At 48.2% G+C, this 23,646-nt stretch overlaps 2 protein-coding genes across 2 annotated transcripts; both read right to left on the bottom strand.

Annotated features, from left to right (window-relative positions):
• Positions 1 to 15,283: 15,283 nt before the first annotated feature.
• Positions 15,284 to 16,493, bottom strand: MCIDAS (multiciliate differentiation and DNA synthesis associated cell cycle protein). Its single transcript, XM_065740132.1, has 4 exons — positions 16,256 to 16,493; positions 16,013 to 16,197; positions 15,796 to 15,906; positions 15,284 to 15,664 (listed from the first exon to the last, which is right to left on the bottom strand). Exons 1-4 carry the CDS (start codon positions 16,491 to 16,493, stop codon positions 15,284 to 15,286), a joined length of 915 nt encoding a protein of 304 aa, XP_065596204.1.
• A 1,524-nt stretch (positions 16,494 to 18,017) lies between these two features.
• On the bottom strand, positions 18,018 to 19,261 carry CCNO (cyclin O). The gene is made up of 3 exons (XM_065740131.1): positions 18,845 to 19,261; positions 18,587 to 18,772; positions 18,018 to 18,509 (listed from the first exon to the last, which is right to left on the bottom strand). The coding sequence occupies exons 1-3, from the start codon at positions 19,259 to 19,261 to the stop codon at positions 18,018 to 18,020; spliced, it is 1,095 nt and encodes a 364-aa protein (XP_065596203.1).
• Positions 19,262 to 23,646: the final 4,385 nt, after the last annotated feature.

The following is a 23,646-nucleotide window of genomic DNA, read 5'->3' as shown; positions in this document are numbered from 1 at the left end:
TTAAAACTCATGTAGTTTTCAGTTGTGATTCTACAGCTTTAAGAAAACTTCCAGAGAGTTTTAAGTTATCTGAAATGATTTCAAACCTGAAATAACTAATGAACTAATTGCCTATCTGTTTTAAGCATTTCTAAGCTTCCTACTGCCTTGGTATCTAAATGCAGATGAAAACCAGAGAATGAACCAATCCAAAATTTTCTCAGCTCTTGGGATAGCAGGAATACAAAATACAAGTATTATACCAAAAGCGAGCCAAGCAATACATATAAAATTAAACAAAGAACAGTAAGAAGCAGTCAAGATGATGCAAAAGATCCTGTACATAAAAGTAGCAGCTCTCCAGTTTGATGCTAAAGATATGTGGAGCAGGATAGCAACTGCATGTTAGCTGATGTCAGAGTTTCAACCAGCTAACATACACTGCCATCCCACTGCACACAGAGGCACCACCTGCGCTTCTGTAAATCAGATCCCTAACTCCGACCCAAGTGCCCGCCTCCAAACAGCAGTAGGCTGTCCCTGCAGCAGGTGGCAGTGCGGTAGGGACTGCTCCACTCAGCTCAGCAGCCGCTAACAGCTCACTGCCTTCCTGACACAGGGTCTGTGCAGAGTGAGATTTCTCATGAAATGCACGTGCCTGGAAGATAAACCCTATTACCTACCTAAAATCAGTACTACTACCTCTTTTGAGATTCATGCTAGAATGTATGAATACATACACATGCATATTCAAGCAGTAAATGCCTTCATGGCTCATATACATTTCTGACTTGGTAAGACTTCAGTTACAGTAATAGCACAAAACCCAATCAGAGTGTGACAACAACCAGGCCCCAGGATGTCAAAAAAAGGAACAGGAAATTGTTGCAAACAGATTCACACAAGCAGTGATTGTGTTATCTCTGCTAGTTAGTTTGTATTACACACACTTGTTTCTGCCCTTCTCTTTGGGCAACCACATTGGCCATTACAGGAGCCCAGGCCTGGCGCTAAATGAGTCTGGAGTCTAACTCACTAGAGTCTTATTTTCTTATTCCAAAGGAACTATTATTGCTGGTTGCTTCATAGTACAAATAAACTTCAGGTGTTGAGGCACAATGTGCTTCCATTTACAGTTCTGAGGAATGCCTAAAGACCCCAAGACTCCACTCAGGGACTCGGGCTGGGTGGAGGTTAATGCGTTAACCCAAGCATTCATGTTGATGGAATGCTTTTTGAGGCCGTGCTGAGGCCAGCCACTGAATTAGACATTTTATATCAAACTGAAGAGATAACAGATGTTAAGCCTTTCCCTTGCTTCTTTAAAAACAGCCCTAGATGGTTCAAAATAAATAAGCACCAGTCCTAAATTCTGAACACAAAATACCATAATATTCACTTGCCTGAGTTCTGCTATCAGAGGTGCAGAATAGTGCTGGCTAACAGACTTTTGCTGGTTCTGCAGTGTAGGGCCACCTCTGCCTTTTCACGATGCTCTTGAGCGAGGCAGACTGGAGTGTCATGAGCAGCTGTTGGCACCTCGGGACAACAGCCAGCTAACATGCACTGCCAGGCTGCAGCGTTCTGCTCCATGTCAGCCTCCAGCTGCCTCCAGACCCTTCTCTTGGAGACCCACCTCTGCTCACTTCCACAGCACAGCTTTTCCTGTGGTGTCACCTGCAAACAGTATTTATTTTGGAGTGACATTCTCAGCATGCTGATGGCAACGCTTCTGTACCTTGTCCCAACCTGTGGGCATATTGCTCATCTCCTGCTTCAGCACTTCCAGCATGGTCGTTGTATGTTACATGGCCACCCACTCCACCACTTTGTTTCAGCCTCACCAGGTTTTGTGACTGGTGCTTTCACACACCAGGTAGCTGCACTTTGCATCCTGCACTTTGGTGGTGGTCCTGAATCCTCCTCTCAACAGCTTTACCATAGTTTGTGTTTTTTACCATTTCTGATACTGCAGTTAATAAGGTGTAAGCATTAACAAGGAAGTAAAAAACCTATAATCCCTGTTTTTCAAAATCACATTCTAGACCCTCCTTTCCCTCCCGCAGAAATACAGAAAGGGAGTGTTCCTGCACAAGCAGCCAAGAGCAAACATCTGTTTTGCCCTTACCTCACCCACTATGTGTAGGTTTTGCTCCCTGCTCCGCTCAAGGTCCTTTCCAAGCACATTCATGACTCTTCCCTTGAAAGAAAACAGACACAGCACTGAGAGGATGCGGGGTTCCCAGAGGGAGCTCACCCTCCATCCCTCCATCCCCCCATCCCTCCCTCCATCCCTCCATCCGTCCATCCCCGTCCAGGTGCGTTCCTCGGGCACCGGCAGTCCCGCATCCTCACAGGGCACCGGGACCCAGGCGCCGTCTCCCGCAATCGGTGCTGCTCCTCCCTCACCCACCTCCCGGCAGACTTTCCTAACTTCCCAGTCCATCCCTGCAGACCTGGCTGAGAGTGATCTGACCCCGGGGTTCCCGCAGTGGGACAGCCCAGACGTCGGGCAAGCGTGGGGATTCCGCCTCCAGGCACGGCCCTTGTAGGCAGCCGGCCCCGGGGCGGCGGTGCCACCCGGCCGCTTCGCACTCCCCGCCGGCCCCCGGCGCTCTTTAAGTGTCCGCGGGCGCGGCCGGCGAGGCGGGAACCCGCGGCTGTCCTGGCCCGGCCCGGCCCGGCGCCGCCCGCCGGCGGGACGCGGCGCGCCCGGGCTGCGTGGCGGCGCCAAGGAGCGGCGGCGGCGGCAAAGGAGCGCAGCGCCGCGCGGCGCGGCAACGGGCAGCGGGGCGGGCGGCATCTGCTCTGGGGACAGCGGGACATGGGGCCTCGTGCAGGCACGGCAGCCCGCGGGGCTGCTCCTCGGTGCTGGCAGCTCGGGACCGCAGGGTTTAATGGAATCCGTAGAGATAGCAGGGCAAAAGAGCAGTCAGCACCGCACAGTTCTTCTGCATTTTATTCAGAATTAGTTCGGGGCAGTAGTTTGTCTGCTTCTGTAGTAGGCTCCAGTTTGTGCAGTTACACCACTTGAGTTTTCAATCAAGGAGCTGGGAGACACACAGCATGTCAAAGAACCTATTTTTCCTCATTCTAAGATTCAGAAATAACATTCAAATCATGGAATTGTTGAACCATTGGAGTTGGAAGGAACCTTTAAAGGTCACCCAGTCCAACTGCACTGCAATGAACAGGGACACCCACACCTAGGTCAGGTAGCTCAGAGCCCGATCCAGCCTGGCCTAGAAGGTCTCCAGAGATATGAGGCATCTAACACCTCTCCAGGGAATCTGTTCCAGTGCCTCAGAACCTTCACTGTAAAAAACTTCTTTCTTATACCCAATCTGAATCTCCCCTCTTTTAGTCTGAAAGCATCTCCCCTTGTCCTATCACCACAGACCCTGCTAAAGAGTCTGACCCCTCCTTTCTCCCCTGTAGATACTGAAAGGCTGCTCTTAGGTCTCCCTGCAGCCTTCTCTTCTCCAGGATGAACAGCTACAGCTCTCTCAACCTGATCTTGTGTGGAGGTGTTCCCTCCCTTGGATCGTTTTTGTGGCCCTTCTCTGGACACACTCCAACAAGTCCAGATCTCCATGTCTCCATTAAAATGTTATTTTCTAGGAGTTAGGAGTATAGTGCCACATATAAAAATGAACTCAAAGTTTCCTTATTTATATTTTCACTCTTCTTCCTTCCAGAAGGAAAAAAAAAAAAAACCAAAAAACACCTTTCTTTCTAATCAGAAATGTTTTTTGACAAAAGAAAGATTTTCCCTGAAAATCTCCCCATGTCACGTCTTGCTTTCTGTGTCAGTTCTATGTAACATCTGGATGAGGAGATCATACAAACAAGATGAGTGGGGAGAATATATTTATTAATCCCCCAGTTCTCAGCAAAACTTAGATGTGAGACTGTAAAGCTGCTATGCCAGATCAGTGTATAACTGCTTCGGGAGTGTAATTTTGTGATCTTACTGCAATTGGTAAGGACACAGCAAAGATATGCAGGCTACAAAGTGGCTGAGTCACTCAGAATCATTGTAATACTCAGTGTAAAACAAACAATACGCAAAGCATTGCAGGACTTCCTCTGCAAAGACTTGTTTGCAACATTTCAGGTGTTCGTTTAACTGAAGATGAACATTTCTTACCAAAGTAATACTTAAGCAAACATTGCTCAGCCAGTGCTTCTCTGTATGGTCACTGCCTAGCGGCAGCACTGGCAAGCAGTGCAGAACCAGCTCATGATAACACATCATCCATCAGCAAAACTCAGGCAAAGTGTATCCAACAGTTACCTACTAGACTGCATTCTGGGCCTCTATTGAAGCTTTAGCTTTCTGAAACTTATGGAAAGGTTTCTTCCAGATTTCTTTAAAATGAAATTAAATGATTAAATCTCTTTATTTCTCTCACACTTTTTCTTCTTTTAAGCTCCACATTATGGAATGCATGCAGCCAATTGTTACTTTATTTTACTTACATACTGGAAATGTATGTTTGCAATGTTCAATTTGTAGCTCATGGTTAAGCACATTCCCTTCATAACGGTGTGTAGAAACTGTGTAATTTGTCTTTTTGGCAGCAGATGGTGCTTTGGTGTTTGTATGCCGGTGAAGATGAGGAGTAGGTTCTCAATCACGCAGTAACTTTTTTTCTCATCCAGCTATACCTGATGTCTCTTCATTCTTATTTGTCATCATGGTCTGATAATTCCTGTAGTGGGTAAAGACAGTGAAAATAATGGAAGGATCCAAGCCAAGTGTTTCTAAACACTTCACAGTTTGGGAGTTTTCAGCAACAGGATGGACTATATGGCATTGGGCTTGCAGTCACCAGAGGGGTTTCACTTCTCTCAAAATGGGAAGGGGGTCCTTGGGGAAAAGCTAGCAGTGTTCATTGGCAGGGCTATAAACTGTGTTTGAATGCAGAGGTGTGTAATAGCAAACCTGTTCATGAAAAGGTATGTGGCTGCATTGCTAGATTAGAGAAACAGCGTGTTCGCAGGGTCCCTAACCTCCACACTGGGTTGCAACATTGCAGCACACCTGAAGTCTTATGACAATGAGCCAGGGACCATAGAGATATTAGGAGAAGGCAACAAGGAAATTCAGGGGAAACACTTCAGAAGAATTAAAAAGTTATCCTAAAAGAAGTCAACAAGGCCAGCTGCCCAGTTGGAGTTCCTCTACATAAAGTACGCAGCTTAGGGAAAAAAAAGGAGTTGGAAGCCATCATGCTACTATAAAACCATGACATAGTTGTCACATCCATTCTTAAGAATAGTAGAAAGGATGATGCACAGAACTACCAAGCTGTTAGCCTCACATCTGTGCTGAGGAAAATCATGGAACAGATTCTCCTGGAAGCTTTGTTAAAGCACTTGGAAGATACAGAGGTGATGTGGGAGAACCAGCATGGCTTCACCAAGGTTAGGTCCTGCCTGACCAACCAAGTGGTCTCCTGTGATGGTGTAACTCTGTTAATGGACAAGGGAAGAGCCACTGAAGTCATCCATGTGCACTTCAGTCAGGCCTTTGACACAGTTCTCTACAACATCCTTCTCTCTAAACTGGAGAGAGAATGATTTGACGGGTAGACTGTTTGATGGACAAGGAAATGGTTGTGCGGTCATACCCAGAGAGTGGTGGTCAATGGCACCATGGATGGATGGAGATCAGTGGCAAGCAGAGTCCCCTGGGGCGCAGTGCTGGAATCGATGATCTTTAGTGTCCTCATCAGAGACACTGACAATGGGATCAAGTGCACCCTCAGCAAGTTTGTAAGTGACACCAGGCTGTGTGGTCTGGTCAAATGCTCGAGGGGTAGGATGCCATGCAGAGTCCTAGACAGGCTCAAGCAGTGGACACAGAAGAACCCTTGAGGTTCAACAAAGCCAAGTGCAAAGTCTTGCATTTGGATTGTGGCAACGCCCCACTATCAATACAAGTTGGAGGACAAAAGGATGGAGCACAGCCCTGCTGTAAAGAACCTGGCAGTGCCAGTGGATGGGAAGCTGGACATGAGTCAGCAGTATGACAGCTCAGCTCAGCTCAGCAAGCCAACCACATCCTGGGCTGCTTCAAAAGAATAACAGCCATCAGGGTGAAGCAGGACATCCTGCTCCTCTACTCTGTGCTGGTGAGACCTCACTTTGAGTACTATGTCCAGATATGGAGTCCTCAGTACAGCAGAGACATGGACCTGTTGGAGCGCATCCAGAGGAGAGACAAAAAAAATGATCCAAGAGATGGAACACTTCCCCTGTGAAGACAGGTGGAGCTGTTCATCATGGAGAAGAAGAGGCTCCTGGGAGACCTGAGAGTGGCCTTTCAATACCTTAAGTTTCATGATCTAAAGATACAGTAGCACAGCAGACACATTAACAGTGTCTGTGGTGACAGGACAAGGGAAAATAATTTCAGCCTAATAGAGGGGAGATTTAGATTGAAAATAAGAGAAATCTTTGTTTCAATAAGGGTGGTGGGGCAATAGACCTGATTGCCCAGAAAGGTGGTGGGTGCCCCATCCCTGGAGACCTTCAAGACCAGGCTACACCAAGATCTGAATGGCCTGACCTTGCTGTAACTGTCTCTTCTCATTCCTGTGGATTTTGACTGGATGACCTTTAAAAATCCCATCCAATTTAAATGTTTCTACCATTCTATCAGCTTCAGCAGACTCCAAGATAAAACACCATTTTTTCTTTTGAAGGTGAGATGTGAACATGAACAGCAAGCTTCTCAATGTTATCTGACAATTATGCTGTGGCTTAGGCACCACATTCAGGAAAAGTTGAGTTTATCACATATAAAGGACTGAATAAGTAGATTTAGGACATATAGGGCCCATGTGTCTCAGTATGTGATAATAGGGATGCTAAATGACAGAGGTGATGATAGCCTACCCTAAGAACAAACAAGTAGAAAAGTCAGAAGATCTCATCATTGAAAACTGTCTTAAAGTAATACATCAGAGGTTGTCTCCATTTCAGTGAAAGATAAACAGAAACAAGATTTCCAAAAGTTCAAGAAACATTTCTGACACATTTCTGAGCACAGTGAACATGGAGTACATACTGGTCTAAACCAATACAGATGGTTTTCCAAAGAGAATGTGGTCATGTCTATGACATCGAAGTGGAGAAACTAAAAGAAGTGTACTAATTGTGCTAAGAAAAAAGTGCCTTTTTTTGGAAATTGAAGAGGTAAATCTGAATAGGACTTATCAAAATTTTGTGTTGCTCTTTGAACTAGGTACAGCAAAATGTTGAACCCGTTTTGATGAAAATTTCATTTCCATCTGCAGTTGCAAAGTGATGAGAAATTTCTGGTAAGTGAGGCTTCAGACATCCTTACAGCTTGAAAAGGAAGTCTTCGCTTTGTTAGAAGCTCACAGAGATCTTGAGGAACTGAAAGATTTTTCTTCCTGTGTTTATTCATGGTTCTCCCTAGTCTTCAACCACTGTCCCAGGAAGATCCCAGTCTTCTTGAATGTTCAGAAATGTCAGTGATAAGGTACTTGTGAGTAGATTAAAGGAATGGTTCTTAGTGTAGTACAGAGCAAACTCTAAAGGCTGACAATAGACGTAGACAATTAGTTTCCATTTGCAAAGGGCAGCTTTGATTGTCAGGTGTTTCTGACAGCCATGGCAAGCAGAGAAAGTGGTGAAGAAAGGATTCAGGAAAGGGAAAGGACTGGCAGTTCATATAGCTGTTCATTTCACACTGCCATGAGTAGTCATTGTTAAGATTCCAGATGAAATATTATTGACCTTGCAACTGGAATATTCTGGCAGTGAACCCACAGCTTTGGTTTAGCTAAATAAAGCCTGGGTAATTAATATTTCCTTCAGAATACAATGTGAACAGAAGTTTCTGTTCCTTTGCTGGGGCTTTCTATCAGCCATGTACTTCACATCTCAGTTACACATTCTGCTCGTTAAAAAATTTCACTCTCACTGATCTTTCCCAACACAGTGAAATTGTTTGTGAGCAAATGGAGAGAGAGCTCTAGAAATGATTATCCATTCTTCTTCCTCAGTTGAACCACAACAATTCAGGAATTAAGGAAAATTTCATCCCCTACACAGGCAAGAAAGAAAATAAAACAAAAAAAACCTGTTTCTGAAGCTGTTCCTTATGTGCTGCATTCTGTCCCTGCAAGTATGCTGCATTTTCTATAAAAACAGACCTGTGAAAGATGGTGTACCATCTTTACATTCTTCTGTTCTTTCTGCATTTGTGCCACACACTGACTTAAACTTCTGTTATTTCCAATATTAAATTTAATAATAAGTACTATCCTAGTTGACGAATTTCACAAGTAAACAAAGATCTCTGTTAGTTCAAGGAGTAATTTATGATTTTGTATCAGCTGACAGACTGTGGCTTGTGCAAGGTTTTTATTGTTTTGAAAATGGGAGATAAAAGATACAAGAAATAAAAAAAAGAAACCTAGAGACCCTGTACGAAGCAATAATGCTTGGAGGGGTGCATTTTAACAAGGTGTTTGGCCTTTATTGCAGCATGCTGTTGACTATCAGGATTTCTGGTTTTAATGTGACCTTTAGCTTTCATAAAACAATACAATTTGCAATCAGTTTCTTCAGCAGCACACTATAGTAATTGCCTCTCCTCTCTGTTCATCTGGCAGATGCTAGGTCATACCTTTCCAGGCCTTTCTCATAAGTTTCTCCCTTCATTTTATACTCTTTTTTTTTTCTGTAACACTAAGAATCCATTTTGGTGAGACATTGATGCAAAGACTGTCTTATTTAAGGCTCCCAGAAGAATGGAGTCCTGTGCTTGCTTTGAGGGCTGCACACAGCATATTACAGTTTGTTTACCTTGGCTGAACTCTATCCCAACATCAGAACACCTGGGTTTGTTGCCAGCTGTGTGCCTAAATAATATTTCAACCTGGAATGCCAAAATGCCACCAATATCCATTTATTTCCAAAGTGTTTCTAGCAACTTCTATTGGTAGCACAGTACTTGCTATGGTACTGCAAAATAAAAAATAGATAGATACATGCAAAATGAATGAATGCATAGATAGATAGATAAATAAATAAGCAAGCAAAAAATTGTGATCAAATTATGTTATGTAAAAACCAAATTACAACTTTGCATAAATGTCAATTGCAGTATCTCCAAGACTTGAGGAACTTGTCGTAGGTGACTTTTCTCAGGCATCTCTATGAGACAGGAATGAGGTTTCTAACATCCTTTCCCAGAAAAGAGAATATATGCTTTAATAGACATGTTAAAAAACAACTGTCATGTCTCTTCAAAAACAGTGTTTCAATCTTGTCTTTTAAAAAATTCTTTTCCTATTACTTTTACTCTGAATTTACAAGTATCACAGAGGAATAGAAAACTGGAGGTCATTAGTTGGAGGGCATTACTAATTAGCAACTTTAGCATCAGTTTTGAAATGGTGTGTTTTTTTCTCCTTTGTGCCCTCATCTCAGCAACATCCAATGATAGGACCAAGGGTAACAGGTGCAAGCTGGAACATATGTGAAATCACTTTGTGTTGTCTACCTCTGATGAGTAGAGATAATCAAATCTAATTACAAGCCCTTTGCAGTTCCTTTAAGAGTATGTGACATAGAAGAGTAAGAGTAGTAATCTTCCATAAGGTAAATAACTCCCAATGATGGTATTCCGCAATACCAGATAGTATAGGAGATGGTATATTTTAAGTAGTTTTATATAAACAGTATACAGATAATACAAAAGAGAAGATGGCTCACCTTTAGGATGACAAGGCTCACAGGGGACTCCACATGGGAGGGATCTCCAAGAAGAGATCCTTCCCTGGTGGTGTTCAGCCCTTAAATGGGGTTTGGGAGAGGTGGAACCAGGCTCCACCCCTTCCACTCACACAGGTATATCACCTTCACCTGTGCCCCCATGGCTGACTCGGTACTCACCTCAGGTGACCAATCAGTGGTTCAGGCTGTGATTCAGCAGTTCCCATACATCTTCTAAAATAGCAAATGCAGTTACTGCCTCTATTTTTAATCTTGTAAATATGATACCTTACTGCATGCTTGTTACCTTCTTAATTGCTCCTGACTTTTTCATCACATTTTTTGCCTTGGCTGGAAATACCACTATGTTTCTTGCTTATTGTATGTCATCTCTCTTTGCTACTAATTCTTTGTTCTGTGATTTCAGTGTTTTCTTATTGAAAAATGTTGAATATAAGCATTAATAAATAGTGCAAATCTGTCAGTACCAATATTCACAGGTTGTTTAGCTTCTGTCTTAATTTTCACTGATGAACTTTTGCTTGTAGTCAAAATCACTTCTAAACCTAGACCATGTGTACTTATTGTAATGTAAACATGTGGAACAAACACTAATTCTCTTGAATTTATGACCCGCTTTCTAATTTGTATTGTACCGTATGCTAATAAAATTCCCCTTGGGTTAAACTAGTATATTTGCTTTGCAATTGAACATGTGTGGAAGTGTTTTGTTTAACTCAAGTGACTTGATTAGCTTATGGCACTGTTTTCAAAAGCATCTGATTCCCCTAAGATTCATTTGGAGGAGGGAGGGGAGGAAGTCATTTAGTATAGTTAACTCTGTTAAAATATGTTCTTTTTCTCTTTTAGGTATTTGGACATGAAATTATGTGAGTTTTCTGCAACCAGAAGGTGCACACAAATAAGCCAGGATAGACACTTTCAAAAAATATCTTTGGACAGAGACTGTAGGTTTATGGAGCATGCAGCGCCAGGTCTCTGTTATGGGGGCTCTGGGCACTTCTGAATAGCCAGTGTAGTAGAAGGCAGGCAGAGAAGCAGACTTGAAAAAGGGAGGAAGATGATGACATATAAATACACCACTGAGCATTTTTTTCATGTAGTTTAACTTGAAGTTATATATGCTTTGACCAGCAGGAATCATTTCATGCATTTTTCAGCTGGTGACTTGATAAACCAGATTAAAATTTACTGCAAGGTGCTGTGTTCACATAAATCAGTATGAGTATGTAAAGTCTCATCTCTCTGCCTAAAGTGCTGCACAGGCACCCACCACCACCATAGTGTAGGAGCTGTCTAAAACGATCATTATCCAATGTTCTTAGAGAGCAGGCATTCTCCATTCTTGCCAGAGCAGTCACACAGGGAATGCGTGCTCTTTTCCTGTTAACACCTAAATCTGTTGTCTATTTTGCCTCCATTGATGATTTTGTCTTTGTGGATCCTTCACCAGAAGTCTGGAAGTTTCCAGAGAAACTGGATTTCAAGGGAAACAATGATTGCAGATAGAGAAAAAATATCTTGGGTTAAAAAATCTATTTTTGATCAGGTTTCTAAATGAGGAAAAATGAAACATTGAATGGAAATTCTGTACAGATAAGTGCCACAGGAGATTTGCTGGTTGAATCGTTTTTTAGTCAAGTTGAATCATTTCCAGAATATATTAGCCCCAAATTACAATCACAGGTATGTGCAGGAAGGGGTGGTGTCTTGGGGCTTTCTGACAACTGGTACATTGGATTTTCAAGAGCAGATTGTAGTGTGGCAGATTGTAAGGATGATGCCCAGTCAAAATATAAAAAGCAATGTACAAAGATTTGCCCATTTTTCTGACATTTTTATCCTCTGTCTAAGTTCATGCTTCATAAGTTGCAGGTTTTTAATTTTGCAAAAATGTTGATGTTACAAATCAAAATGGGACATTTCTAGAACATTTCTATACTTGAATTATCTTTCTTTTAGCTTTTGAAGTGCTTAAATTTCATACAAGAATAAAAGCATATATCTCTGAGATGACCTTTGCTTATCTGGCAACTCCACACATGTCAGAAGCTGAAATTCAAGCTCTGTAACTTTGATTGAGTGCCCATCCTTTGTTGGATAATATTCAAATACTTTCATAGGATCCCAGGATCTGTGTTGTAACTGCTGACTGAAAATAATGTGACAGTACTGAGATGTGTCCATGAACAATACACAGGTGAATCTGGCTTAATCTTTCATTAACATGGAAAGAGGTTAGGGATGATGCCTACCTGTGCAACCTGGTCTAGGGAGCTGCTTTGGCAAGGAGGGTTGGACTTCATGATCTCTAGAGGTCCCTTCCAAGCCCTACAATTCTGTGATTGCTTTATTTAAACAGCTAAATACACTTCAATACATTGTAAAGAATGTTTTTGTACAGTTTTGAATGTTTTTACACTAAAAAAAAATAAGAAAAAAAAAGAAAGAAAAAAAAAGGAAAAGGAAAAGGAAAAGGAAAAGGAAAAGAAAAAGAAAAAGAAAAAGAAAAAGAAAAAGAAAAAGAAAAGGAAAAAGAAAAAGAAAAAGAAAAAGAAAAAGAAAAGGAAAAAGAAAAAGAAAAAGAAGAAAAAGAAAGTACACCTACAAAGACATTGTGCCAAAGCAAACTGCAGCCTCTTCTGACCTCACAGCTTTAGGTGTTGGGACAGCAAAGGGTTAAGTCAATGTCTGGAAAGATAAAGGGGGCTGCTGCTGTCATGTAAACCTCACTGCAAAATGTTTGCATTCCCTCTCAAGTTAGATATGAGTGCAATTTTATTCATTATAAAATATTCAAGAAACAAGTTTAGAAAAGTCAGCAAAATTCCACTTCTCTGCAATCGCCACATAGAAGAGCTGAGCCATGCAGCAGAGGTTTGCTCCTCCTACCATAGCACTGAGGTTGCAGTACAGCCTGACCTCAACCCAGCAGCAAAGCACCCATGGCCCTGTCACCAACAAGGAAAACTCATGGGAGCAGTGGGAAGGATTCTGTGGGAATTAACTCCATGTGAGGGACAGCTGTAGGAACCCGTCCTTCAACAGCAGCAGCCAGTCTGAAGAAATGGATCAACAGATGGTTTGGGTTGGAAGGGGACTTGAAGACCCTCTGTATTGGCAGGGTTACCACCCACCAGATCAGGGCCTCATCCAACCTGGCCTTGAACACCTCCAGGGTTGGGGCACCCACAGCTTCTCTGGGCAGCCTCACCACCTTCCAAGTAAAGGATTCCTTCTCTGGCATGAGTCTGTGCTTATGTATGAGTTCACACCAAATAAAGTGTATTTGTATTCATGTAGAGAGTAGCTTAGCTTCATGGACAGGCAGTGTTTCCCCTTTATGCCCTAGCAACCCCCAAGGAAAATGCCATGATGAAACACAGCCTTGAGTATCACCTCTAGAGCGGGAAATAGGCAATAGTGCCAATAAAAAGAGCTCTCACAAGTAAAAAATATGCCTGAAGGCCCCTTTTTCCTTTGTTGTCTTAAAGATCTGTCGCTATGTGGAGTTTGAAGGTGTGTGTAAACCTATGTTGACTGCTAGAAAGACAAAGAGCACATAGATTCTTCCCTCCAGAGCATCCATCCAAGCTCCATCCTCTTTTATCCCACACACTACTGCCTGCTAGAAAGACAAAGAGCACAGGGGTCCTTCCATGGCAGAGCAGAGGAAAGCAGTTGCGTGGCCACGTGTTTGTCCTCCTTTATTGGGGTTCCTGCATGGCAGTGAACTTAAAGTAACATCTCTGTAGTTTAATGGTAATTTCAAAGGGTAACACTACAGCAACGTAACAATGTTTATGGTGTATCATCATAACCATATGCTGTTACATGCCAGAGGAGTCAGTGTCTGATGACAGTCCCTGGAGTCACAGTGGGAAGTGATTCAGTCTCATTAGCCAATTAACAACTGTCCAGCTGATGGGGATAAAAACAAAAGCAACAACCAAACAGCATCTGTTGCCATCTGCTTTAAAAGTCAGGAAAAACTTTTAAACAGGTTAACTGCAAAAGTATGTACCTTTGATTCTGGAAAGACAAAGCAACTGCAAGAACATTGTTAGCAGCAAAAAGTCATCACTTTGTTGTTGCATCCTCCAGAATTCTGCATTTCTCATGAGTCTAGGAATGTCTATGAGAATTACAAAGCCTTGGACACTACACATTTTATGTTTAACTTTATAAAATGCATGTATGTATCTGTATATATATACCTTGTATATCTATATACAGAAGAAATACCTGTACAAGCTGCCTTGTGTTATCAGTTTAGTCCCTGGGCACAGGTCAGCACAGGTTTTGTCCCTCCTGCCCACTGCTCTCATGCAGCATTTCTGCCATGGTGGTAAAGGCCCTCTCCTCAGAACCATTCTGGACTTCACCCAGGGACAAGCCCTCAGCATCTCAAGCAGTATTTCAGCACCAGCCCTGATGAGTTGCCACTGCCAGAGAGCAGGGCCATTGCTGCTGAAGAGCTGCAGTACTGGAGGAAGTACTGCAGTACTGAGGGCAGAGCCACGGCTGCCCTAAGAAATGTTCCACTGAGACCTCAGAACTCTGCCACCATCACAGTGGTACCACGCAGCACTGCTGGCTTGTTGCCAGCCTGCGTTGCGTGTTGGGAAATCCAAGTGTTGGGAAGTGGAAGAACTGATGGTTTCACAGCTGTCAAATTTCCACCCGGGCAGAGCACAGTGCCTTCATTCATTCACATGCCACAGGAATCAAAACCTCAGAGTGGGCGAGTGATTTTGTGCGTGGTGTTGGTGTTTCCGCTTTCCAGTGACAGGGGCAAGTGACACACATCCACTCAGGAGACTGTCACCGGCACCTCTCCTTGCTACAGGCAACAGTGCTGAGCGCTGACAGCAGTGTGTTCCATCCTGAAGCCTTCTGCTTGGGTACAGGGAGCAAAGGAGCTCCACGCAGACGTGAAGCTTGCTGCTGGATTTGCTCTGATGAAAGCAAACACGCACGTGTAATGCAAAATGTTGCAGTGTTATATCAGTACAAACCAATGGCAACTTTGGGCACCGTTTAATAGTCACACTGAGTGCAAACACACACGGACAGTTGCACACATGAATGACAAGCTGCAGTTTGTAAACACTGTGGATTTAAATCACCACGGTGCACCCACATCCAAACACACCAGATGGCACGCGTGTAGCAGCACAGGCAGTCTGCAGTCGCTGCTCCTGTCGCAGCTGTAGTTTTCAGCTGCCGTCCAGAGGCGGTTCTGTCGTACACTGCACAAGCCGAGCAGATTTCGTCGTATGGTGGCTCCGCTTCCACGAGCACGCGTACTGACGGCGAGCCGTGAGCCGCGCTCACGCAGCTCTCTCTCCCTAAATCCCAGCGTCGCAGCACCTCCCGAGGGCAGGCAGCGGCCACGCGAGCGCACGGCGCTCTCTCCTCCCGTCCCTCCGCAGCGCGAAGCCCTCCTCCGGCCTCGGGCTTCGGAAAAGTCCGCTCCCGCCGTCCCAGAGAGCAGCGCTGCCGGGCGGGCACCCGCGGGCTCTCAGCGCGGTACCCATCGGAAGCGGTACCCTCCGCCGGCGGTGCGCAGGGTGAAGGCGTTACCCTGCGGGAAGGTCAACGTACGGATGCCGGCCTGCTCGCCGAGGGCCGCCCGCAGGCTGCCGCCGTCTTCCAGCTCCGCGCCGCCGGGGCTCCGCGGGACGGGCGCGGTGCGCAGCCCGCGGAAGGCTCCGTGCAGGCGCGGGCGCTTGGCGGCGGGACTGCCCGCCAGGCTGCGCAGAGCCGCGCGGCACTGCGCCGACACCGCCCGCAGCATGCCGCCCACGCCCGCCGCCTCCGCGCGGCCGCAGCTCTCGGCGGGGGCGGTAGGAGCGGGAGGAGGAAGAGCCGCGCCGTCGGGGCGCTGCGGAAGCATCAGCTTCTGCCGGAGGGGAGAGAGAGGCTTCAGCGCACCGCCCCGTGGCCCCGCGGCGCCTACGTCCTGGCACCCTCCGTGCGGCTCGCGCCCCGCGATGCCCGCTCGTCCCGCTCCCGCAGGGCGGCAGCACTCACGTCGAGCACCGTGGCCAGCTGCCGGGCCTGGCTCGCCAGCTCCTTCAGCTGCATGTTGCTCTCCTGTAGCGTCGCCAGCTCCTCCTGCCTCTGTGCCAGGGCCTCCTGAAGCTGCGGGCACGAGCGGGCACTGGGCGCTGGGGATAGCCCCAGCACCCGAGGAGCGCGGGGACGTGTCAGGGTCCCCAGCGGGATGACAGCCCGCCCTGCGCCCTACCTGGCTGTTTTCCTCCAGAGCATCCCCCAGCGCCTGTCGGTGCTGCTCGGCCGCGTCCCGCCAGCAGGGCCGCGGGGACTCCGGGGGCTGCGGGCACACCGCACAGGTGCCGAAGGACACGTCCTCGCCGAGGGAGAAGTCGAAGTCAGCACAATCCGGCGGTGGGGGCACCCAGGTGGAGGCATCTGGAGAGGAAACACCGAGGGTGATGGCACAGGGCTGGGGGTACAGACCCTGACTCACCGTCCCCCTTCTGAGCATTCCCCGGTGCCCGGGTCCCCGCTGCGCGCCCTGGCCCCACCTGGGTTTCAGTTCTACCCCCAAGGAGACGCGCTGCGGTGTCGACCGTCACGAGCATCCAAACACGCGAGAAAGTAAAAACAGAGGGAGACCGAACGCAGCACCCAGACACTGTGTCATTCCACATCTGGCCAGGCGAGGACGGATGTCTACTTGCCAGATATAAAATCATCGACGGCATCTCCGAACTCCTGGAACTCGAACTCGGGCTCATCCTGCAGGCATGGGCCCTGGCGACGAATGAAGCGCGGTGAAGAGGCGGCGTCGGCCCCGAAACCCGCAGAGCCCTCGCACCGCCGGGGACGTGCAGAGCCCGGGGGTTACCTGCGGCGCGGCGGCGGGGCCGATCGGAGCGGCGGGGAGGATGGGACCGCGGGCTGCCAGCTCCTGCCAGTCGCGGGCGACGTGCGCTGAGGGCGGCGAGAGACGGCGGTGAGGGAGGGTCGGGGCCGGGCCGGTGGGGCCGCGGCGGGGCCGGGGCGCGGGGTTGCGGGGGCTCAGCGGCGCCAGAGCTGTCCCAGCCGCCGCTCTGCCGGTCCGTGCTGGCTTCCTGGCTCCGCGGGCGGGCGGGCCCGCCGCTCGGTTGGGGCAGATGCTGCCGAAAGCCCGGCGGCCGCCCTGCTCCATGCTGCCGCGTCGCCCCCAGCCCGGCCGGCGCTTCTGCTCCGCCGCCCGGCTCGGTGCCGCCCCGCGGGCGCGCAGCGGGGGCGCGCGGGGTCGGGGCCAGCCCGCGGGATGCACCCTCGCTCGTCCGCCTCCCTCCGTCGGGGAGCGGAACCGTCCCGCCAACCCCGCGCCCGCGCCCGCGGAGCCCGCGCCCGCGATGCCGCTGCCGCCGGGCCGTCGGGGCGGAGCGGAACCGATGCGCGGAGCTCCCGCCCCGAACCCCGCACGGCCCCGATCCCCGGACCGCCGCCGCGGGTGCTGGCGGGACTGCGCGATGAGGCTCTGCGAGGGGTCGGGGCTTTCCGCCAACAGAGCGCACGATGGGGGCAGGCAGCCTGGCCCGCGGCACCGCGCGCGCCGAGTGGGGCGGGTAGGGGGACCCTCAGGTACAGAGCTCTGTGCGCGGACGGGCAACGAAATAAGGAAAGGTCTCCGTTGTGCGACGTCGCGTCGCTGCTGTTGACTTTTTAAATTTACTCTATTTTTTCTCTTTTTTTTTTTTCCCACCAGCTTAGCGGCTGAGTGTGCGCCCCGGGGTCACGGGCTGGCAGAGAGGGTAACAGCACCTTGCTGTCTATATACTGTCGTGTTTTCTTACGTTGCGCTGAGCTCGTCTGCTTTTTCCTTCCTTTCCACGAACATCACGGAGACAGCACACAGAGTGCGGCGAAATGGGAGATTACACTAAGGGGTTAATTGCTAATGAGCTACCGGGACCTGAGCGTCAACGTGATCCCCGCTTTGTCCGTGCACCTCCCTTCACTCCCCCTGTCCACCCCAGGCAATAAACACGAGCAGGCGATGTGCAAGAACAGAGTTTATTTCGCGCTCACTCGCTTGGGTGCCGCTACCCTATGGTTCGTCCTCCGAATAAATAAGGCGGCACCGGGGAATGCGTGTGTTATTTAAGCGCGGGATGCAGAAACACAAAACAACCGCTGTACGGCACGCGACCACGGGAACATCCCCCCGCGGCACCCCACTAGGTCACTGCCCGACCCACGGCCACGCAATGCGCGGCGCTCCCGCATCCCCACCGTCAGCCGCCGCCGCCGCCGCGCAGCCACGGGCACTTCACCGCCACCTCCGCGGGCAGCACCGAGGACAGCCACTCCTCGTTGAGCAACACGAACAGCCGCAGCTCGGCAATGCAGTCCCGCAGGTGCTGCTGCTGGTAGCCGCTGACTCGCAGGTCCAGAGGGGGCCAGCGCCGCAGCAGACTGTCCGCCAGCAACAGGCTGCCCGCCGCCAGCAGCGACGGCGCGTACTTGGTGAAGGTGTAGTCGGCCAGGCTGAGCTCCGCCATGCTCTGCGCCAGGCTCCCCGCGTCTGCCACCTCTTCGGGGTCTGCGCCCGGCACTTCCAGCCGCACCTGGGTGAAGTGCTCCAGGAAGAAGCAGACGGTGGGCGCCGACAGGTTGAAGCCCAGCTTACGCAGGACGATGCGCTCCAGGTTGCAGAGCTGACGCCGGCTGAAGGTGCCGCAGCAGAGGGCGAGGGCCTGCTTGATGGTAGGGGGGTGCACCTCCACCTGTGGGGGGGAGAACCGAGGGATGAGAGAGGCTCCGGGCCGGGAGGGAGGCCGGCTCCCAGCCGCTCGGCCGTTACCTGCTTGCAAGCGAGGAGCAGCGCGGTCACCCCAAGCAGCTGGAAGCAGTCGGCGGCCACCGGCGTGGTGGCGAGGAAGCGGTCGAGGGTGTTGACGGCCAGGCAGAGCGCCTCGAAGGAGAGCCCCAGGTGGCGGCGCACGAGGATGAGCCAGCCGACCAGCTGGCAGCGCGTCTCCGCCGTTACCTGCACCGGGGGAAGTGGGATGAGCGGGCCGCCCGGAGCCTGCCGGGGCTCCGCAATCCCCACAGCACTCACCTGCAGCTGCCGGGCGAGCGGCTTCCACGGCTGGAAGCGGCTCTCCATCCCCTTGTGGGAGCGGTACCAGCTGTCCCCGTACTCGCGGAAGACCTGCAGCTCCACGAGTCTTTCCCCGGCCGCAGTCGCCTCCTCCGGCAGCCTCCACCGCCGCTGCTTCGGGAGCGGCGGGCCCAGCTCATGACCGGGGCTGCTCTCTGCCGCCCGTCGTTTACCCGCCGCCGCCGCCGCCGCCGCCGCCGCCACCATGGGCGGAGCGCCGCGATTCGCGGGCGGAGCGCCGGTGTCCGAGCAGAGGCTCTGCGCCGACGGTATTTGAGCGCCGGGAGGCGGGAAGGGCGGGCAGCACCGGGAAATCGGTCTCCAAAACGAAACCCACAACACGGCCGAGGAGGAGTCGGCCAGCCTCAGCTCCATGCTTCTCGCAGCTTCCGAGGATCGGTATCCGCGCGGCGCCGCGCGGGCTCAGTCCCCCCAACGGACGGATGTCCGCTGATGTCGCAGCCCATGCCTAGCGCCTTGGGACTTTTCGCCGCTATTGAAATTATCGATACTGTGAGTCCCAGCGTCTACACTGAGAGCACGGTGTGCTTCGATAGATCACAACAGAAATGTTTTACGTTTGATGTTACCAGGAAGTGCAGCACAAATAGAAAAGAGGACGTATCGGGAAGGATGCAGAGCGCTGCAAAGTGCCTGCAAAGTCTCCTTTCTGCTCAAAGGCAATGGGAAATGGAGATTCAAGCAGCCCCCAGTCCAACAGCAGCAGAGAGGAGATAGGAACTGCAGCGTCAGTTTGAGGGAGATACACCCTCAAAGCAGAGGATGTACCTTTAAAAAGAAAAAAAGCACAGCCTAAAAAAATACTTTCTAAATACTTTCTACACAGTGTAACAGCAATAGGACAAAGGGAAATCGTTTTAAGGGAAAAAAGAGGAGATTCAGATTGCATGTTGGGGGAAATTTTTACTCAGAGGGCAGTGAGGGACAGGCACAGCTGCCCAGAGAAGCTGTGGGTGCCCATCCCTGGAGGCACTTGAGGCCGGGCTGGGTGGGCAGCCAGCTGGGACTGGGACTTAAGGACCCTTCCATTCCAAGGCAGTCTGTGACTCTATGAGCGCTGTTGTGACCTCAGGGAGAAGGATACAGCAAGAGCTGTTCTGTGTCTGACAAGTGCTTTGAGGTAAAATAACAGCAATGTATTACAAGTATTTATTAAATAAATGGAACAATATCCATTCAAAAGAGCACAGGCACAAAGTTGCTCGCATACTCTGCATAAGCAGAAAGCCACTGTGATACTTTGTTTTTAAATCCCCATTAAATTTTGAGATAAGCAGAGCTATCTGCAGAACCACAGATTGACCTGTCTCATCTGTTTTGCAGGAACTGTTGATCACTCCAAATGCAGTGACCAACTCCCTAGCTATTACAGTAAATCCTTTCATTAACAACTGAAGAAGAGATTACAAAGCAGGGCATGCTGGAGAAATGCAAAGAAATCCTGTCAGCTTCAACATTACCATACATAAATGGAATTAAAAGTCTGTATTCACCATGATTAAATAAAGGAGAAAAAACCTCAAGGACAATTAACAGCCTTACAAGAATTCAACCAATCTTAAGATACCATTTGATTTCTGAAATTCAAAGGAAACAGGAGATTAACAGTTGTCCAACTACTGAAGCATATCCCCAGTTCACATTTCCAAAGGAGCGAAATAAAAGACTTAAACCAGAACAAAACCTAGGAAATGATTTGCTTGAAATTTGGCTATGTGGGATGCAGATTTAATTTCATCTTCCAGGAATGCAATTTATAGGGTTATTTTTTTTTTTTTTTATATACCTATACTTCTACTGTGAAAAAGAATGAATCTAAGGAACAGAGTGCAAAATTGAGGCTTGAAGATCAAACTTAAGCAGTTAAAAGTACTTGAGTGTCATAGACCTTACAATAAAAAAATAACACAGTCCCTGCCTTTTCCAGGAAAGCTGCAACACTCCTAGCTTATCACAATTCATAGAAGGCTAGCAGACTGATTACTTGTACCTCAGAGGCCCTAGGAAAGCATTACAACTTTCTCCTTTCCAGGATGAAGCATAAGCTAATGTTCACAGCTCAGCTCATGGCTTCTGCTAGCACAGCACTACCAGTTCTCCTATCATCACCTACCTGGGCATCTCTGTACACTTTCCTTGCTCTCTTTCAAATCATTGTCTCCTTAAGAAGATGACACCAGTAACCTGCTGCACAGAACCTGTATTTATCAAATGAAAGACATCTTCTGTAGGATGCACCTGTCTGTACATAGAGTTACTGTTTACGGTGCAGCTGCTGCACAGTACAAGGTAAGTTTTTCTACTCTAAGAGCGGTGGTCCTGATCTGAAATTCTCACTTCCTTGTTGTAAATAATGTAAGAGCATTTGTTTCATCACGCTATCTGGTTAAGGACTACTAAGTGTTAAAGCAAGAAAAACAGAACTTGAGCCAGGGAAGAGTAAGGATGGGAATTAAGCAAAGGTTTTTCACAGAGGGCAGTTAGGTCCTGGCAGGCTGCCCAGGGCAGTGGTCATGGCACCAAGCTGACCACGTTCAAGGAATGTCTGGACAACACTCTCAGACATGGGGTTTGACTTTTGGGTGTCCAGGAGTGGGACTCGATATTTCTGGGTCCCTTCCAACTTTGGATATTCTATGATTCTATGGAGTCAAACATGCAGATGCACTACAAATTAAGGATCAAGTTAACAGAATAATGAAGACCACTGTTTTTTTTTTTCCAGCCATTTAAGGAACTGCTCCAATGTAGCACTATAGAGAGTCAAGCAGAACTTTATTAACCAGTAAGTGCTAAACACAGTCATTGTAAGCATTATGAGATTTAAAGGGGCTTGTGAGACTGTACAGAGCTCATTATAGGATAAGAGAGTGGGCTTGTGGGAAAGCAAAACTTATTCTACTGCCCCCCAAGAGCAGGCCAAAGGCAGGAAGAAACAAGAACGCAGGTGGATGGGAAAGAACAAGTGTGAGAAAACAAGAAGGAGAGATGGGCTGGTAGTCACTACATGTGGTTGGCTAAGCCCTGCACCTGAACATGGTACGCTATCTTCCTGTTACAACAATTTTTGAATTATAAACCATACAGAAAAAAAGAAGGCATCCGTAAGACATACTGCTTTACTACCGTGTATTCATAGTAATTTTTTTAAGCTTGCAAAACCAATATAAGGAATATTTGTCTTCTGCTGGTATATGTCTACTGGAGTACTACCCTACTGAGATTTGAGACTGTATGGGAACTGTTGAATCACGGCCTGAACCACTGATTGGTCACCTGAAGCAAGCACTGAGTCAGCTACAGGGGCACAGGTGAAGGCAATGCAGTGTGACCAGAAGGGGTGGAGTCTGGCTCCACCTCTCCCAGACCCCATTTAAGGGCTGACCACCACCAGGGAAGGATCTCTTGTTGGAGATCACTCCCATGTGGAGTCATTGTTGAGCCTCAATGATCTGGAAAGGTGAGCCACTCTTTATTTACCAGTTGTCTGTTTACCATCCATATAAGCCTAACAAAAATATACCACCCTCCGCACTATTCTTTCTGAGTACCATTCTTTGGGGTGATTTGCCCTACAGAGACACAGTTTTGAATTACAAGGACAGTCTACATCACCATTAATGGTATGATCAGCATAACAGGAGCAAAAAAAAACTGGAGTTGGCCACAGTCATTTTTATATAAAAGAACCTGCTTTCATCATTCATCTCCTGCTCGGAGATTGGGACCCAGGAACAAAGCAGTGAATCGATCAGGTGAATGAATGACTACATGCATGGTGCCACACGCGGGTTCTTTGACTTCAGTCACATCCTCAAGGGACAAAGAATGTAAGTATCAGGTGGGGCAAGAATGTTCTGGGCAGCAAGCTGGCTGAACTTGTTAACAGAGCTTTAAACTAGATTCAGCAGCAGAAGTGAATGGCAGTTCTGAGTAATGGGGAAGACCCAGGGTATGCTGTCACTCTAAGAAGTAGTGAAAAAACTCAGATTTGCCCTAAAGGAATTCAGGAGGCTCCTCTTAGAAAGTAATGTGACTAAAAGCCTGGCTACACCAATGCATGCAGCACGGAAAACAAGCAGGAAATGGAAGTCATACTGTAATTAGAAAATGATGACCTGATTGCTGCCATGGAAATGCAGTGGGACAAACTGCACAACTGGAACATTGCAATTCAAGACCTGCAAGGTTTTTAGAAAAGATAGTCAAGGAAGAAGGAAGGAGAGATGGCCTCTGTGTCAACAAATGGACAGACTGCAAGAAGCTGCCTCTGAGAAACAGCCGGGATCAGATTAAGAGGTTGAAGGCAAAAATACAGGGCTGCAATAATAAAGGACATCAGGCCACCTGATCAAGAGAAGTCTGTTGAACTTTCTGGACCAGGTTTTAGACAAATCAATGACTCTCTACTCTACCCGGTGCAGAGGATAGCATTAAGAGTGAAAGGAGGTCTGGGCTGTAGTGACCATGCCCTGATTGAGTTTCTTGAGGAACATCAGCCTGACAAAGAGCACAGTCAAGATCCTGAACTTCAGAAAAGCAAAATTCCATCTGTTTACGGAATTATTGGATGGGATCCCCTGGGAATCCCCTGTCCCTAATCTTTCCTTAGGGGCAAAGGAATGGAACAGAGCCATCAGTTTTTAAGAATGCTTTTCTGAGAGCACAAGAGCTTGCCATCCCCAAGCATAAGAAGTCAAACCAAGGAGGCAGGAAACCAGCATGGCTGAAAGGGGAAT

This window comes from Cyrtonyx montezumae, unplaced genomic scaffold (genome assembly GCF_038088225.1).
Source record: "Cyrtonyx montezumae isolate F1298 unplaced genomic scaffold, pur_monq_1.0 scaffold_25, whole genome shotgun sequence".
In the NCBI taxonomy this organism is placed as follows: domain Eukaryota; kingdom Metazoa; phylum Chordata; class Aves; order Galliformes; family Odontophoridae; genus Cyrtonyx; species Cyrtonyx montezumae.
Note: the sequence above shows the minus strand (reverse complement) of the source record. Positions and strands in the feature narration are given on the sequence as shown.